The sequence below is a fragment of the Nesoenas mayeri genome (genome assembly GCF_963082525.1).
Source record: "Nesoenas mayeri genome assembly, chromosome: 5".
Lineage (NCBI taxonomy): Eukaryota > Metazoa > Chordata > Aves > Columbiformes > Columbidae > Nesoenas > Nesoenas mayeri.
Genome location: NC_137548.1, coordinates 63,697,561 through 63,715,497, shown reverse-complemented (window position 1 = coordinate 63,715,497; position 17,937 = coordinate 63,697,561). Strand labels below are relative to the sequence as shown.

At 35.9% G+C, this 17,937-nt stretch overlaps 1 protein-coding gene across 2 annotated transcripts in view; it reads left to right on the top strand.

Annotated features, from left to right (window-relative positions):
- The window catches only part of ANO3 (anoctamin 3), a gene marked incomplete at both ends in the record, with an annotated part of 176,429 nt that overhangs the window by 116,391 nt on the left and 42,101 nt on the right, over positions 1 to 17,937 (top strand). For both annotated transcript variants that reach the window (XM_080345611.1, XM_080345612.1), the window contains 5 exons: positions 6,707 to 6,859; positions 8,599 to 8,699; positions 12,272 to 12,316; positions 15,935 to 16,066; positions 17,422 to 17,528. In XM_080345611.1, coding sequence (XP_080201737.1) covers positions 6,707 to 6,859; positions 8,599 to 8,699; positions 12,272 to 12,316; positions 15,935 to 16,066; positions 17,422 to 17,528 — 538 coding nt within the window. The remainder of the gene's footprint in view (positions 1 to 6,706; positions 6,860 to 8,598; positions 8,700 to 12,271; positions 12,317 to 15,934; positions 16,067 to 17,421; positions 17,529 to 17,937) is intronic.

Below are 17,937 nucleotides of genomic sequence, written 5' to 3'. Positions count from 1 at the left end.
TTAGACTTAAAGAACTAATAGGAATGGTTAAGTATTTAAAATAGGAAGCCTTCTGTCTCCAAACATCCTCCATTGCTGCTTTCACATACAGTAGCACTGAACAGACTTCTTTCAATATTTTGCATAAGATCACTTAAACCTACTCCTTTCCTGAAGCAAAATGTATTTTTCATACTACATACAAATGTATTTTTCATGCTTACTCTGTAAGTCTGAATAGAGTGAAAAGGGAAGGAAAAGGTTCTCTGTGAAGAAAGTAAAATAATTACTAATTCTTCAGTTTACTCCTAAAAAGCTAAACTGCAGTTTTATTAGGAAGGTGAAATACTTCTGGAAGACTTTCTGTTCAGAAAAAAGCTCGGTTCTGCACAGTACAGCATAGTAATCACAGAAATACATTAACATGAGTAATTACGGCAGCCTGTCATGTTAAGTAGGCTGTGTTGTCTTTGATGCCCAAGATAATTTGGATATCTTTACATATGCAAATATGCCCCAGATTTTCTTTCCTAGGTTATTATGCTCATGGTTATTTGCAGGTTTGATTTTTTTTTTTAAACATCCTGAAACAAAGCAAGCACTAATTAGGAATCTCACTTTTCTTCATGGAACTGCCCATTGCAGTTAGCATCAGAAATTTATTTGTTTCCAGAAAACATTTAAGGGTAAGACTTGAGTCATAAGCTCTGACTGGGGACACTAACCACTGACATGGTGGCATCCATCAGTGTGAATGTCACTGAAGATGTTAATGCAAAGTTCATGATAACAGTGTGAGGGAGAATTAGTAATCAAAACAAATGAGGTGTTTTCTCGTTACTCTATTTAACAGCATCTTACGAAGTTCTAAGACCAATAATAAATTACACTGGAAGAAACATTTATTTTATGAGAAATAACCATTTTACTCAGACTTAGAACGGGAAAGCTCTTGATATGGATTTTTCAATTTTAGGTAGTTATCATGCCCAAGAATTTCACACATTAGACTTTACCTCTGTCAAAATTCCTGCCCTAGTTCTTCAAATTGTTTCCATGGCTACTTCTGTCTTGTACGTGATTTAATAGCCCTGAACTGATCCGTTATTATCTCTAAAACATCTCTTAAAAGCCAAAACATGAAGAGATACAGAAAACTGCTTTTCCTTGCTCCATCTCTGATAACCAGTGTGTTTTACATTTTAATCTTCATTCTTCTTCTCTTACTCCTCCATTTCAAGCTGATTTTTCTTCCAAGTGTACAAAGTGATTTTTATATATTGTGGGATGTTCTATACACTTCTGTTTGGGCCATAAGGCTCCATGTAAATAAACTTTGTGGTAGTGTTTATAGAAGTTTGATGTGGCACCAGTAGATCAGTGAACATGTTGTTGTTTCCATTAGGAAACAAATACATTTCAGAGTTTGTTTACTTGTCTTTCATTCTTCCTCAAATGTTTTCTGGTTTTACAACTTTTCTCTACTTGTTTGTCTCTAAAATTGCTACTGATGACGTGGTGCGACTATGGAGAAGTGATTCTGGGACTCAGTGCTTCCATTTCCAGTAGTAGCATCACTTCACACTGGTGGATTCTCTCCTTCTCTTATAGTGTCCATGGGGAAAAAAAAAAAACTAAGACATTTGAGTAAATTTCTCTTTAATATGTTGTTTCATTATTGCTAAGATATAATCACAATTATTTTTCTCTAGCACATTTAGCTGTCAGAATTCACAAGCTGTTGTTGAGAGGAAAATAATTTTGTTCTAAACGTCAACACCTTGAAATAAAAATCTTTTGGGGAAGAGAAATTTAGTAAATTTGGAGTCCAAATTGTCAAAGAAGAATCTCGAGGCCCAGCTGTGCACATCTGTCTTTTGGATCCCAGCTACTAGTCTGTTGTTATATTTCCTTTACATAATTTTACAAATCTAAATCCAAATTACACCACCCACATGGAGGAAAGTTGAACTTCATCCTGTATACTCTAGAGGCAAAAGAAGTATATCATTCTGTGGGGGCTTGATTCTTGTCTACTCTATCAGTCAGCACTTACGTAAGGGAATGCTCCTGTTGTTGATTATGGCTGAGAATTGTTGTTCTCAATATGTTCATATAAATATAAAACTTCAGGGAATTGTAAATGAGGGAGTATCTACAGCTCTGCCAGGTGCCCTCTCTGCGCTTTAATACCTCACAGTCACACCTATGTCTGAGAAAAGTTTGGTCTGTAAATCACACATCCACAAGCAAATAAATAATCATTTAAAATTATAAAAATTAAAATTCCTATGAAGATTTTGTCAGCCTTTAAACACTTGCTGTTATGTTACCCTTGTTGAGTCTTGTCAATGGTTGAGTGAAGGTGAAATGAATGGTTACAACAGATATGTTGTATCTACGTTTTGTTCTAGTTAACTTCTGAATTTACCTAGGTATTACATATTATTCATTAACTTAAAATTGTCACTGGTATAAAGTGGGGGAAAAAAAAGATATACTGGTTTATTTTGTTACAATGTATTGTTTACTAATTTTCAGTAAGTTGCAAAGTTTGCCTGTCATTTTGCTATTACTAAAATACAGCAAACCTTAAGTCTACCGTACCATTTACTCTTACGTGAACCTAAAATTTGCTTAATGTTTAGGGAATGGTTCCAACTCACTCTTCTAGAATATTTATTTCTATGTTGATGATAACTTGCTGATGCAAAGGGTGGAGGAGCCAAGTAGAAGAGGTGCACTGCTGGACCTCATCCTCACTCACAAGAAGGGTCTGGTTGAAGTGGTAAAGGTTGAGGGCTGCCTTGGTTGCAGCGACGGTGAGATGGTGGAGTTCAGGATCTCATGTGGCAGGAGCAGGATAGCAAGCAGAATTGCAACCCTGGATTTCAGTAAGGCAAACTTTGGCCTTTTCAGGCAATTGCTGGGGGAAATCCCATGGGAGGCTGGAGAGTTGGGCGGGGAAAAATTTAATGAAATATAACAGGGGCAAGTGTAGAGTCTTGCATCTGGGTAGGAACAACCCCAGGTTCCAGGATAAGTTGGGGAAATGACCTATTAGGGAGCAGTGTAGGGGAAAGGGATGTGGGGGTCCTGGTGAACAGCAGGATGACCATGAGCCAGCACTGCGCCCTTGTGGCCAGGAAGGCAAATGGCATCCTGGGGTGTATTAGATGGGGCTTGGTTACTAGATCGAGAGAGGTTCTCCTTCCCCTCTACTCTGCCCTGGTGAGACCACATCTGGAATATTGTGTCCAGTTCTGGGCCCCTCAGTTCCAGAAGGACAGGGAACTGCTGGAGAGAGTCCAACACAGGGCAACAAAGATGATGAAGGCAGTGGAGCATCTCCCTTATGAGGAAAGGCTGAGGGAGCTGGGGCTCATTAGCTTGGAGGAGAATGAGGGGTGACCTCATTCATGTTTACGGATATATAAAGGGTGAGTGTCACAGGGATAGAGCCAGGCTCTTCTCGGTGACAACGAACAGTAGGACAAGGGGTAATGGGTTCAAACTGGAACAGAAAAGGTTCCGCTTAAATTTCAGAAGAAACCTCTTCTCAGTGAGAATGACAGACACTGGACCAGGCTGCCCAGGGAGGCTGTGGAGTCTCCTTCCCTGGAGACATTCAAAACCTGCCTGGACGCCTTCCTGTGTAACCTCATCTGGGTGTTCCTGCTCCAGAACTGGACTGGATGAGCTTTTGAGGTCACTTCCAATCCCTGACATTCTGTGATTCTGCATGTGGTGAGAAACTGGCAAATGTTTAACCCACAGAGCAGAACAGTGGACTGAAATTGGTAGAGTTGAAATAGTTATAATTTCTGCAAATTGTTCTATTTAAATTAATTGGGGAGAGAATGCATAAAACAGCTGTTCCCACTTTGTAAAGAGGGCATTGCTTATTAATTAGAATCTGAGAAATAGTTTCTTGAAAAATCCCTCCATGTTGACTAAACTCAGGAAAATTCTTATACCAGATCCGAATATAAATGTTAACTCTTTTTATTATAACATCAGTAAGTAATTGCATTATACTTTTGTTTCACTTTTGTTTCTTGAGCGAAAGCTTCTTTTTCTATGTTACATGGATCAAATAGTTTTGTGTTATGTAAACTGTAAACTTCAGTGGAATGATAATGTCACTATTTTGAACTTTACACTGTTTCTCTCTTCAAAGCAGTGTGTCATGTTATCGGTTATAATAATCACAAGCTATGAATCAACCTAAAATGATGGCAAATAATAAAGAAAACCAAGGAACTGCAAAAGATCTGTAGTGGTAAATCCTTAGGAAACATTTTACTCTGATGCAAACCAGTGTATTACGATTCTGCATTACGAACACATTTACTGTTGAGTGTGAAAGCGCTTCACAACCTGAGTACATAAATAAATAAGGTTTAAAGTTCTTGTATTTAAACAGTCGGTAGGAATAAGGTGAAATTAAAATGTTGAGTTTGCTAGCTGAACTGTACAGCTATACTTTAAAAGGAATTTGTCAAATACAAATGTAAATGTAAATACATTTGCATATGTGTAAATGTAGGAAAGCTGAGCAGGTGGATACTGGTTTAGAAAATCTGGAAAACTAATAGAGTAGAGAGGATGAAGAGGATTAGGCAGAAAAACAAACATTGATCAGTCCTTTTCATGCACATTTTTCAGGTGAAACAGAAAATGTTAAAATAATAAAGGAGAAAAAGGGCTTTGCAGAAAATATTTCATCTGATGCTTTTCTTCTTCACTGTGTTGAGAGGCAGGTGGAAGAATGAATCAGAGATTTATTGGTCCAAAAGAGAAGATAAATAATAAATGTGCTTTTGCCTGGCTGCCCATTGTACTAACAGACTGATGCACTGTTCTAGGTGTAGATAGTGACCAATATAGCTTGACTCATATGTTTAATTGAAATTACTGCTCCATATTCTGCTTTGACATTATAGAGCTCCTTCAGATCAACTGAAAAAACACCTAGGTCACCAGATTTTATTGGCACAGGTATTCCTGCTAATATAGGTACACATTGTTTGAGAGTTACACTGAAGTGAAATCACCAAAGTGCAAGTAGCATTAAAGCGAATCAGTCCTGAAATCGATAGAGTATACGTTGGGTTCACTGCACAATTGTGGTAAGTGGCTTTAGCATCATGCATCTCAATCTGTGCCTGTGCTCCTCTAAACCTGGTCTGAGATGAGCAGATGGAAAATTTCTCTCCGCTGTCATCTCAGCTCATTATTTATTGAACAATGCCCCCAAATCATTGTTTGGTGCAGATGAATCTGAGGACATATTTACATACTGTTGTTATCTGAGAAAGAAAATGTGTTTCTCAAAGGCTGAAAAGACAGATGTTTTAGAAATGAGGAAAGAAAGGCTAGAAATAATCTAAAGAAAGGTAGAAGTATGTTACAAAAAATAGATTTAATTTGTATAATGTCTGTACAGAGATTGCATGACCAGAAATTGTATAAGAGGAGTTCCAGATCTCCATTTGGGAGGAATTTTGGCCAGGCTTTTTGATGTGATTTTTGCCTGGTTCGTGGACCACAAAAGCCAACTCTCATCTGTTTTTATGAAATTCTTGTGCTGGAATTCTTCATTGTTGAAGAATAAGTTCATTGCTTACGTCTTGGACACCAAAGATTTTAGGTATTCAAAAACATGATTATTCAAACTTGCCCTTTTGAATCATTCATCTACTACCTCACCTTCAAACCTTTGCGTCTTTTATCTAAATCATTCCATCTAAAACATTTGAAAAAAGCATAAAAGTTTATGTTTTTACTACTGTTCCCATTCAGAATTCTTAGAAAGGGTGACAGACCCTGCTGTGTATTCAGCACACTAATAATCTTGGTTAACAATCTTGACTACCTTACTTTGGTCTTCAGATACAATTTATCTGAATATCTTGAGAGAAATAGAAATATAAGACTTTATAAAAATGGTCCCATATGTATAATGTATCATACTTCAAACCTAACACACTAGTTCTGGACAGTTTGTGTTAAAACAAGTGCTGCATTCTCCAGAAGATGATGATAGTTTCTAAGTTTACCTTTTCAGATTTCAAAGTCTTCGTAGTCTGACACCAGTTGATATAGTCACAGTCTATTCTGAATCATACAAAACACAATGCAAAAATAGCTTTCAGCAGCAGCATGTGGAGCAGGGTTTTCCATATTGAGGTCAGAGAATCCCTCGTGTTTGCATGGTGGGAAGGAACTACACAAGATTTAAACATTGCTAACATGGCATTGAAAAAGCGTTTCCGCTAGAATAGCACTTCTTTCTTTAATCTTTTAGATTTATTTCTGTTTTGGAAAAAATATGTTTGTTCTGTAAATTTTGCCCAGGTGCAAAGCTGGGAAACTTGGTTTAATTTACTTGCCTGTAGTTTTTTTTAATTCCAGTTGGAAAGTAAGGATTAACAAAAGTTCATATTGATATATACCACACAATAATTCTAAGGTTTTTGCACAGCTGAAACAAATAGCTAGAATATGGGCTTTGCGGTGCTATTTTGTTTTCTTCTAATTTGAAATTGCGATTAACTGATGCATATGAACTGCCTGTTCTTCTGACTTCTTTAAAGGTTTATCCTGCAGATATGTGGACATTTCCTTGTTTTAGAAAGTGCTGTGTTACAATCAGCTTGCGATGGGGTTCTTCATCTTCATGGATGCCATATTTAACTTATTGCTTAAATTTTATCTTCTCCAGACTGATGCCATGGCATCATCAGGACTCTTCTTCAAAGACGGCAAAAAGCGCATTGACTACATCTTGGTCTACAAAAAATCAAGTCCACAGGTAGAAAAAAGAAGCACATTTGAGAAGAATTTGAGAGCAGAAGGGTTGATGTTAGAACGGGAGGTGAGTCTTGTAGCTTATGTAGCATAAAATAACTTTTAAAATACTGTTGTACTTTACTGCATTTACTAAAGAATCCTGACAAATTTACAAGCCTTTCCAGTCAGGTCGTTTCCTCCATTTGTTTAATTCTATTCAATTAATAGTAACAGTTGTTTGATAGTGTGTGTTTAACATGTTTTGGAGGTGCATGCTTGTATGTATACACACACATGTACCCTTAGCATATACCTGCAGTATGGAGGGAAAACTCCCAGCTCCTTATGCCAGCACAACAGAAGCTTCAGTAACGCATGTTGTTGCTCTAATATAAAACCTCTATGTCTTCTAGCAGCATGCATGATACTAAATTCTCTCTGTTTTTCCAGGGGTTAAGATTGTCAGTGTCAAGTTAATTCATAACTCTAGTAACGGCAGCATTAATGTAAAAATGAAGTAACACAAAGGCAGGAAAATAGCCTTGGATTTTTGCTGTTTCATTAATTACTTAAAAAACAGGCATATATTTAGTCTACCCTGAAGTAATTTCCTATATTTTTTGTGTCTTTCATCCTGATTTATACTCTTCAACTCAATAGAAATATCTTACATGTTTTGTGTTATTGCAATGTGCTCTTAACTGGTTTGAAGCACTTGTAAATTCTAGCTGATAATGTAGCATATTGAATATTCATAAAGATCTAACAGTGGATTAAAATTTGGTTTTAAGGCTTTTGCTATGGTCTGGTAGGAAATTTATCTGGTTTTGTTCTGTTTCAGTAAATATCCCAGTCTCAGATGATGTCAACTCAGAAGTATTGGCACTTACAGAAAGAAAAAATGTCTTTTATAAGATCAAGTGTTTTAAATTGTCTTCCAGTAGTATTTTTTTAATCCACAGCTTCTGAGAAAAATGAAATCCTAGAAGCAATATTATTGAGCTGTGTCATGACTCTATGGAACTGTAGGTAGAATTGTGAACATTTTAAATTTATTAACGCTTTAACAAATTTTTCAATTGTCTTTACTTACCAGACCTTTCATTACTCAAGGTTTTGGGAGGGCTTAATCAGACTTAACTGTATTGAAACATTTACTTATAAAAACTCAGGCAAATACATCTGGGAGAAGGGTGTGGAACTGAAGTGTTTATAAGAACAGATAAATATAGAAACGTTTAGTGCTGAAATTTTAGTTTCACATACAAATAAATTATTGACAAAAAATGTCTCTGTATAGTGTTCCTTTTACCAAAAAAAATCTCAGTTTATGCAGAGATCACAGAGATATTGCAATTACTTAACCATTCCCTGGAGTTACTGCTTGGGCAGTGGGACCTGCAGCCTCCTCGCAGCTGTTCCTATGTCTCTAGCAGCTGAGCACTCTTCTTAAATGGGAAACACACAGAATGGTCTTCAAGCTGCCCATCTAAGATGATCTTAAGGGAGTTTAAAACTAATTCATTTATTCCATGTCAAAAAATGCTGCACAAAACCTTTCTTTATTTTGGTTGTATTTATGAGCAAAGATTTGTCCTACAGATTCCTTTTGACAGTTAATAATTCACTCATATCACAGCGTTTGGGAGAAAAGAAAATACATTAATTTTCCTTTGTCTATCTGAGAGCACTGAGTGTTTTCAGCCTTGCGTAGCCACTTCAGATCTAAAAGCAGAGTTTGACACTGGAGAATGCTTTTAGAAAGGTGAGTGTTAAAGGAGTTAGAATTATTAATGTGTATTTGTTTGTTATCGCTCTTTACAGCCAGCAGTTACAAACAGCGATATCATGTTTGTTAAAATTCACTGTCCGTGGGAGACATTGTGCAAATACGCTGAAAGAATGAACATCAGGATGCCTTTCAGGTATTGTGGAAACTGTTTTAAGAAGCTTGTCATTTAGCTGCTTAATGTTACAAGTTCATTACTTGATTAAGGCTAAAATGCAGTCTTTGCTGCATTGTGGCCGGGGACACTTACATTTAATTTAAGGAGATGATATGAGGAGAGACAAATAATAGGCAATGTTCTTTTCAAATTGACCTGTGGTACTTGTTTCAAGCATACCTTCCAAGTTAAATCGAGCAAATGTCTTTAGAAAATACTCTGAGTAGTTCACACATTGTTTGGATGCCCTTGGCAGAGTGTCAGGTATCTTTCATTTGAGATCAAGTATTCTCTGTGATTTTATGGTATTTTTGAAGTCTTACCCAAAGGCAAGTGAAGTGACCGAAATAGCTGGTGTCTTCTGTGTCTTCAATATAACACATATTGGCATGCTTTGAATAAAATGAGATACCTTTACTCTTGGTCATCTAGCTTTCCTTTGGCAGAATAATGAACTGAACTGAGTCCCTTGTCTATCTGCTGAATAAGTTCTGTCATATGTTTTTGTAATAAATATTTGTTATTTATTTGTAGGACAAGTTAGTATCTCCTGCAATAATACAGAGGATTTTAAAGGAGAAAATGTCCCTTTTTATATTGCTTAATAGTGTTTTTCCTGAGAGAGAAGAGCATGTAGTGTGTGGTAAAACCTCATGAGGAATTAAAGTGGTAACCAGACGCCACAGCTTTGTGACTCACGGAAAATACCCTTCCAGCGCTCCTTTCTCACTTGAATTGCCAAATGCTCAATCTTTCATGTCCCTGCTGATTTTGGCTATCGCAGCGTGGCTCTCCTGCATTGGTCCTAAGCCAGAAACAGTCACCACGAAGCATCCTTTCCTCAAAACTCATTTCAAATACCCAGCTTTATACTGAGTAACAATCTTCCATACGTTTGAGAATGTTATTGCAGTGCCAGTTGAGCTTGTCTAGTTTGAATAATTCTTGTCAATGTTTTAAACATAGAAGTGTTTGCATATGTGTGTACACACACATAATCTAAATTCCAATTTAAATATAGTTCTTACTTGGTTTTGATACTTGAAGCTGCCGGATTAAGATTTAGCAATGGTTTGAACTCTTCATCATTTTGATCATTTTGATAACTTCACAGATCAATAGTGCTCTTTGGAAAAACAAAAACGGCTGACTTTTTCCTTCAAAGACCTTTAAAGACCTGTTTGATTATTATATTATTAACTAACATGTAGATATTTTCTTGTGGTGGATTTTCTGTCCCTTTTTTTTTTCCCCACCCCCTCCCCAAAAGTGTCTGTCTGGTATATGTTTCTTCATTTCTGGGTCGCTGCTTTACTTTCTTTTTATCCCACTCAGTTTAGTCCACCAAAATTAGGTTAAATGCTAAATTTTGCTGCTTTACCTTCTTGGCAGTTTTGCTGTAAAATTAAATACATTTATTTGGTAAGAAAAAAGCCCATATATAGCATAAATTGTTTTCCTGAGGTAACTATTTCCCTCATTCAATAGACAGAAGAAGCTCAAATCATACAATTCTCCCATAATTAGAAGGAACTTCAGTCCTTCTCTTCCAAGAAGTTTTAGTCATGCTGAGGTGGTTTTAGGTTGTTCTGTGAGGAGCAGGGAGTTGGACTCAAGGATCCTTATGGGTGCCTTTCAACTTGAGATATTCTATGATTCTGAGAACAGATTCTTTCTTTTAGGCTCTATCCATTTTATCAGTGGCTTCTGACTGTCCATTTTTAATACATAATTGAAGAACAGAGCTAACCCTGCCTGCAGTTGTTTAATGCAGTACACCCTTGTTCTCTTGCACAAAATTTGGGCCTTCAGTTACAGTCACTAAAATATACTGTATGTCACTACTGTATATGAATAGTAAATGAAGAATAAAAGTAATATTTTTTAAGGAATATAAACAAAATCAATAGAATTTTTACATAGTTTAGGAAGTGTTTCTCTCTGTTCCTGAAAAGTAAAAATGCCTTCTTCTGACCCAAAGGACCACCCAGCATCCCAGAACTGTTTTAGCATGGCATTATACCTAAAGGTGTTGGCAGATATAGAGTATACATCATATACGTAATATAGCTGGAATCTCAGAGTTTCAGTTACAAAAGGGAATTTTTCTAGCACTTCAAAAGACTCTGTGGTAATCACTTTTGTCTTGTGTATGGCTTCAAACAGGATTCATGTTGGCACCAAGGTTAGATCGTGACTGAATTATACTTTTTTAACAATTTATAGATATTTTTGTTAAGTCTATGGTCTGTCAGTAGAAATGAATCTCTGTTATGTATTTTTGAAGCTCAGACAAAAGGTTTATTTTATCTGTCTACAAGTATCTCTTGAGCCATATATTTATTCGTCACACACAATAATAATTTAGAAGTATCTGTAGCTTAGCTGGACTCCATCTGTGCAAAAGAAATGCTAAGGGCCATTAAGGGGAATGAAGGAAGGATTTTGTTAAAAAATGTAATGTCTGAAAATCCTCTAATAATTCTTAACTGCTTCATTAACAATTCTGCCTGGCAGTACCAAGTGTCAGGCTGCCAACAGCCTCCACATTGGTAGATACATAGCGTTGCAGTGGGCGTGTATTTTCTAGGCAACATTTCCTTCCCTCTCCTTTTTATATATTGTTACGTTAATGTAAATAATTTACTTTACTCAATATCAAATTCTACCTGGATGAGCAATTGAAGATCTTGCTAACAACATATGGTTCTAAACTAAGAAGTGATGGAGAAGTATCCAAAGCGAAAGTACCATTTGTGTGTGTGACAGAATGAAATAGTTGAAATGCGACATGAAATGATAGGAAGAGGACAGGAAAAAAAACTGGAAAAAATGGAACTAGATGTATAAAATATTGCATTGCAGCAGATATGTCTCCATACAGTTTCAAAATAACTGTTCTTGGAAGACTCTACTGGGAATTTCTGGTCGTGCTTCTCCAAATTTCTGTGACCAGTGAAGGGTGGAGAGAAAAGAACTGTTAACATAAAAGTTGTTTGTTGTAGTTCATACTCTTAGATTTTTAGAGCCATGTATTGTTCTTCAGTTGGATGCAAAATGTCAGGGGAAGGTGATGGTATATAGCACATCAGAGAATGAAGATACATCTAATGGTGCTAAGTGCTTATGGTATTTAATGCATAGAGCACATCAAGCATTTAATAGCTGGAAACCTTAGCGCTTCTTCTAAGATATGTTTTATGAAATAAAAGCTAATAAAAATCACATTAAATGAATACTAGAATGACACCGTGAACTCTGCCTGATGTGTGTCTTATAAATGAATTACTGATTAACTATTATTGTTATTATTATTAGCTACAGATCTAAAATTTAGTTTTGACTCAGGAACAAATTTTGAACTTGAAAAGATGTGCAATCACAGTATATTAATGACTTATTCTATTTCAGTTTCCTTTTTTAAGTGTTTTTCACCTTTCTACCTATGAAAATGCACTCTTTAAAATGTCCAGTGTTCTTTTATAATTTTTATGTCCTTTTCAACTGTCTCCTACTTGATTATTTTCAGCTGATTTTTGCTGTTCTTTCAGGAAAAAATGTTATTACACTGACTGGAGGAGCAAAACCATGGGCAGGTTGGTGGGTGATGTGTAGCTTCTAATTTTGTCAGATTGTCACCCTGCTAAAGAAAAATCCATTCGCAGTTGTAAATTTATCCAGGAAACTTGGAAAATCACATTATTTTCCTGAAAACTCAAAATATGTTAGCTCCAAGTGTTAAAATATTCATCTGTAACAAGACTGCAGTACTTGAAAGCTTTGCCAGTTCTCATTTTAGAAATGCAAAAGTGTTTATGCCAGGAAAAAAACCTAAAAGGCCTTATCCTGGCAGCAAAGATGTAACGCTGGAGCTGTCTCTAGTTTTGTCTGCTGTTCCCAAGGCGTATTTCTTTAGCAGGGAAGATGCTTTTGAGTGCATGTCTCAGATTTTGGCAGTCAGCTCTTCCCATAGACGCACAGATGTAACTCTCATGTGTGTCCTGGTGATCAGGATTAAATCAGTGCCGTGCACTGAAGTGTATATTGAATTTTTATTTGATAGCTGACAGAATAATGCTGCATTAAAAGCTGTTTAACTCTCTGGGAGGCAAATACTTGCAAAGCTCATCGGTGGCTGCTGCTGTTGGCTGCTTCTGTCAGCCAGGAGAAGGGAACAAGAGGTCACAGTAGCAGGTGACAGGAGCCTTGGGGACACTGTGAGCTGTAATCACTCCCTGTTGCTCTAGTCAGACATAATGATGTCTGGTAAATTAATTATCTGAGGAAAAGATACGAACATTTTTACATGAGGGAAATCTGAAAGAGTTTTCTATCATGGGTTTTCTCGAGATGGATCTTGAGATGAGGTGGCATTTGATTTAGGTTCTGTTGTTACTTTAGATGATGAAGAGCTCTCATTATTTCTTAGGAGCAGTTTAAGTAGTCTTATGATATCAATTTGAATGGTAAAGTGAGAAAACTGTAAACATAATCAGATAAAATATGTGGAAATAAAACAATCTATAACATAAATTTACAACTGCGGTTTTTCCTCTTCCCAGTCATTCACATGCTTGCTCCATTTTAGTCTGCATTAGGAAAAATGTAAGTCATGCTTTTTAATGCAAAGGCAAAATCAACAAGCTTTACTGCAAAATTGTCTCATTTCATCTGTATCCCATTTGGTGAGTCCTAGATATTAAATATATTTATTTTCCTCATTTAGAAGGACAGATGTCTGAAACCTGCAGTTGAATTTGCACAGTACCTGTGAACCAAGTAAAAAACAACTTTTGTGCTAGATTAATTTTTCATTTGAGACAAACGGTTTTACTTGTGATTTACTTTGTGAGAATTTGGGGATTAATATTTTTCTGAATATTTTCTGCCACTTGATACAGTGTGCAAAGAAATAGTGTAAAGAAAAAAAAAGGAAGAAAAAGAAGCTAACTCTAACATTGCTGCCCTAATTTTAACTTCTACTGTCATTCTTCCTTTGCATCTTAGAACCTTTCAAACTTAACTGCTTCTCTGTAATTTATCAAATCTCATTAATAAGTCTAAATTGTTAAGTGGAATTTACAAGCACTACAATGAAGAACTATATTAAAATCTTTCTATACGTAAGGTAGAATTTCAAGGCTATAGAATTTCTATGATTTAATAATATGAGTTAACAGTTGTATATTAGACCCTGCTGGGGCATGTACACTTCTCTAAATTCATATATATGATTATATGGCAGATGTATATATCTATATATGTCTTTTAATGTAAGAAATGTAAGAAAAGACATCCCTCTTGCTGGATTATTTTTGTATGGAATGGGATGTACTTTTCAGTTGAAATATTCTATGCTATCTGACGGCACTAAGTTTTGGAGTGATCAGCCATAAGTGATGTAATGAAAAAGCAATTACACCTTAGATAAAAAGCCTTTTTGCCTCAGAAGATGAGCTGCAAATGTAATGTGGACATAATTTTTAATTGATTGCAATACTCTTCTTCATTAATTTACCTGTTAAAAGGAGCAGCCATGAATTTTTAAAATGAGCTAACTTCTGTACGATACTACTTATCTACTAGTTTTTCAGATTTTTAGAGGGGGAAATGATTAATGCTTTACATATTACCAATTTTAAAAGAATTTCCTAATAAAAAGTCTGAAATCAGATGCATTGTTTCTCTGTTCTTTTTGATGCACCTGTATATTTTTCTGATTAAAGAAAAGCCTGGGTTTTGACTAATTTTTTTTTTTAAATTACATGTCTACAACAGAAAAAAGATGAAAACCATAAAGTGAAACCTGTACTTATATACACTGTGTATAATTGTACCAGGAGAACGTCCGCTGGAACCCATAAATACAATCAGTTCTCCATAGGAAGGTGTTACTTGAGTGAAGGAGACACTTAAGGGACGCATCTGCCTAGAAACTGTTTTCTGTGATTCAACTTTTCGAACAGTTTTGTTCTTTAGCTCATCATATTTGGCGTCACATCGAGTGTGTCCCTCAAGTGCAGAACCAGTTACATAGCCATGTGCACCAATACCTTTGCGATATATAGCAAGAAGAAAATTTTAAGAATTTTAAATATCAGTGTAAAATTCTGCTTCCACATCTGACTTAAATTTCTGTCTGACAGTGTTAAATAGGGGTGGAACTTGTTTTTTGCTGATGTTGACAATGCATTTTCACAAAGGTGACTTTGCTGCCCGAGAGCAATTTACCGTGTCATCACTTATTACTCTTAATTATTAAATGGGTAGCTGTGCTTCTGCTTAGCACAGGCAATTAAGTATTCACCTCAGATTAAAAGATCTGATACTTAGCTTTACACTTATTATGCTTATGAGTAAGGCCCAAATCCCACTGAAAAAATATTTAGGGAATGTTTTTCTAAAATTTAGATTTTTTTTGTCTTTTTTGGGGTCTCTGCTATGCTTAGAGTGTCATAATACTGCACTAGTGTAGTAAGAAACATACTCTTTAAATTCCCTTATTTCATTGCAGTTGAATATGGAAAAAAAAACATGTCAGCAAGGAGTGCAAAACTGAAGTAATGATAACTTCTAGTATTTGCTTGAAAATTACCTTTACTAAATTTTCCCCTGTATAAACCATGGCCTGAGATGCTATTTAGGCAAGTTGTCAGTGGAAGAAAACTCTTTTTGTTACTGGTATATAATCTAATCAAGGATACAAAAATTATGTTCTGTTTGTGTTTTATATCAATTTTTAGGAAACTGCATGAAGCAGTATCCTTTATTTGACATATAGGTATACAGTGTTGTAAGGCAATATCAGCCCTTTGATTGTGGTGAAAAGTTTGCAGAGGAAAGCTTTACTGATGTCAGAAAACCATAAAAATTGATCCTGAGCAGTCCTGTATTTACTTTTAAATATTATGAATTTTAGTATCTGAGGTGCCAGGCAAGGGAGGGAGGAGGAGTGACACTTGTGTTGTTTCTCCAGACTCAATACTACAGTCTCATCTCAAACCATAATCCTGCTACTTTTAGATTGACTTGTGCTCAGGTGAAGCGTGCAAGATAAATCACAATTGAAAACTGTTAATTTTACTCTTTAACGCCCTTTTTGTTTAAGTTAACGCGGAAATTTCCTGCTTTCATTTCATTTCTAGCATGATGTCGCTAAACATAGAAATAAGCAGCAAATGAGGGTTTGTAAATCTGATTTCTTATTGTCTCAGTTTGCAGAGGAATATGAGAGAGCTGAAGAGCTGGTTGCCCAGGAATCCCATGAAGCTGGACAAGGAGGCCCTACCTGATCTGGAAGAAACAGATTGTTACACAGCACCCTTCAGCCGTGCCCGCATCCACCAGTAAGTACTGGAACTGGAAAAACAGCACCAGAGACCTCACTTCTTCCAAGCAAGTGCCGTTAACAGATGGTCACTGGCAAATACCCAGTATCATATTTCATATTTTCTATGGGTTTCTTCTTAAAGTGAAATTCTGCTCTCTCTTAGTGGCTCTTTGATGGTCACTCAGTAGTATGGGGAAAAATTTGACTGAAAAATGAATGTTGCCTTTTTGGTTTAGAAGGTTTTCTTTCATTTACATGACAAAATGCAAATATTTGCTCAAGTTTGCTTTGCTTAGTTACATATTTTACTTAGGCAAAACCTGAGGCAGTTGTTGAAACGGGGAACACCTGGAGAGAAGCTAAAACCAGGGATAAGTTTTTTCTTTCTTATCAGAGCTGCATTTTAAAAATGCTTTTGTCTCTGAAAGTATAAATATATATACATCAAATAAAAAGGGTATGTGTTCAAATTAGCATTTTGGTAATTATGTGGTTTAAATGTGCTATAAATTTTTTCTGAACCCGAAAAGTAAATATGAAAATTCTGGTTATTTCTTCATTTTAGAAGTATTTTCTGATAATTATTTTAGGAGAGGAAAGTTCATTTAAATTAGAAGTATAAATTAGTCTAGAAAGGAATTTTTACTTCTCAGTAAAGAAGCTATATGCTAGTGGAGTGAATTTACACCAGAAAGACAAAATAATTGCATTATAATCTCAGGTTTTTTTGAGTGATTGACTACGTTGCATTGGACCAATCACCTGGTTTTGCTGTTATTTCTCAACCAGCTCAGATGATGTTATCAATGGTAACAGTATCACTTTTGGCAAAGCTGAGTAGGAAAAAGCTCCTGAACATCAGATTTCTGGTGTCCGGAAACCAGCACCATCTGCGAATGGATGCGTTATTTGGCTCCATCCTGGGATTTTCTAAGCGAAATTGGTTGTGGAGCTGCTGCTGAAATGTCCTGTGCACAGATATTGTTTTATTATTATATTTTTTTCCTAAATAGCCGTTCTGATGTTTCCATGACAGAGACATCTGCCAGCTCATAAGTAACTTCAATTTGAGAATGACCGCTGCTTCTGAAGATATTTTTAAAATTAGTTCTATCCAGTAGAGAAATTACCAAGATAGGATATTTTGGAATTTACTTTTAGTTGCTCTATTTTCTCAGCAATAATCTGTGATGACGATAAATTTATTGGACTTGAGAAAATGCTCTAGGGGTGTAAAATCTTATATCTTGTGCAGTACCCAAGGAGAGGTTAAAGATCCAATAAATCACTGTAAGAAGAAAACACTTGAGCAGCTATATTTCGACACCTCTGCACTGTCTGAATATTAAAAGACATTTATTATTTTAATAGTTTCACGATAAACAACAAAGACAGCTTCTTCAGCAATTCCACAAGAAGTAGAATCGTGCATCACATGCTACAGAGAACCAAGTATGAAGATGGAAAGTCCAAAATGGGTGAGAATACCGCATTTTTTTTCCTAACCCGAAGTTATACAGATTTTATATCTTTACGTGCCTGGAAAAGTATCGTTTGAGTAAACTCAATTAATTTTGCCATTCCTTGAAGTCTTTTTATTCGCTCAGTAACAGAGCTGAAAACATCAATTGTGTTCCTGAATAACTCAGTGAAAACTGGCAATAATTGCTCCTTCTTTAAAACCATTGGAGAGATTATGCTAACTTTATGTGATCAAGAGCCACAATAAAGAGAACCTAGCAAGTTCAGTCCAGTGGGATCCATGTGAGCTACACTTAACTTACTCAAGGTCTCCATGCAGCTCAGAGGCAGCTGACCTGAAGACTAAATCCAACTTATATCAGCTCTCGTATTACAGCATTATTTTTTAGAAGACCTAACTATTCA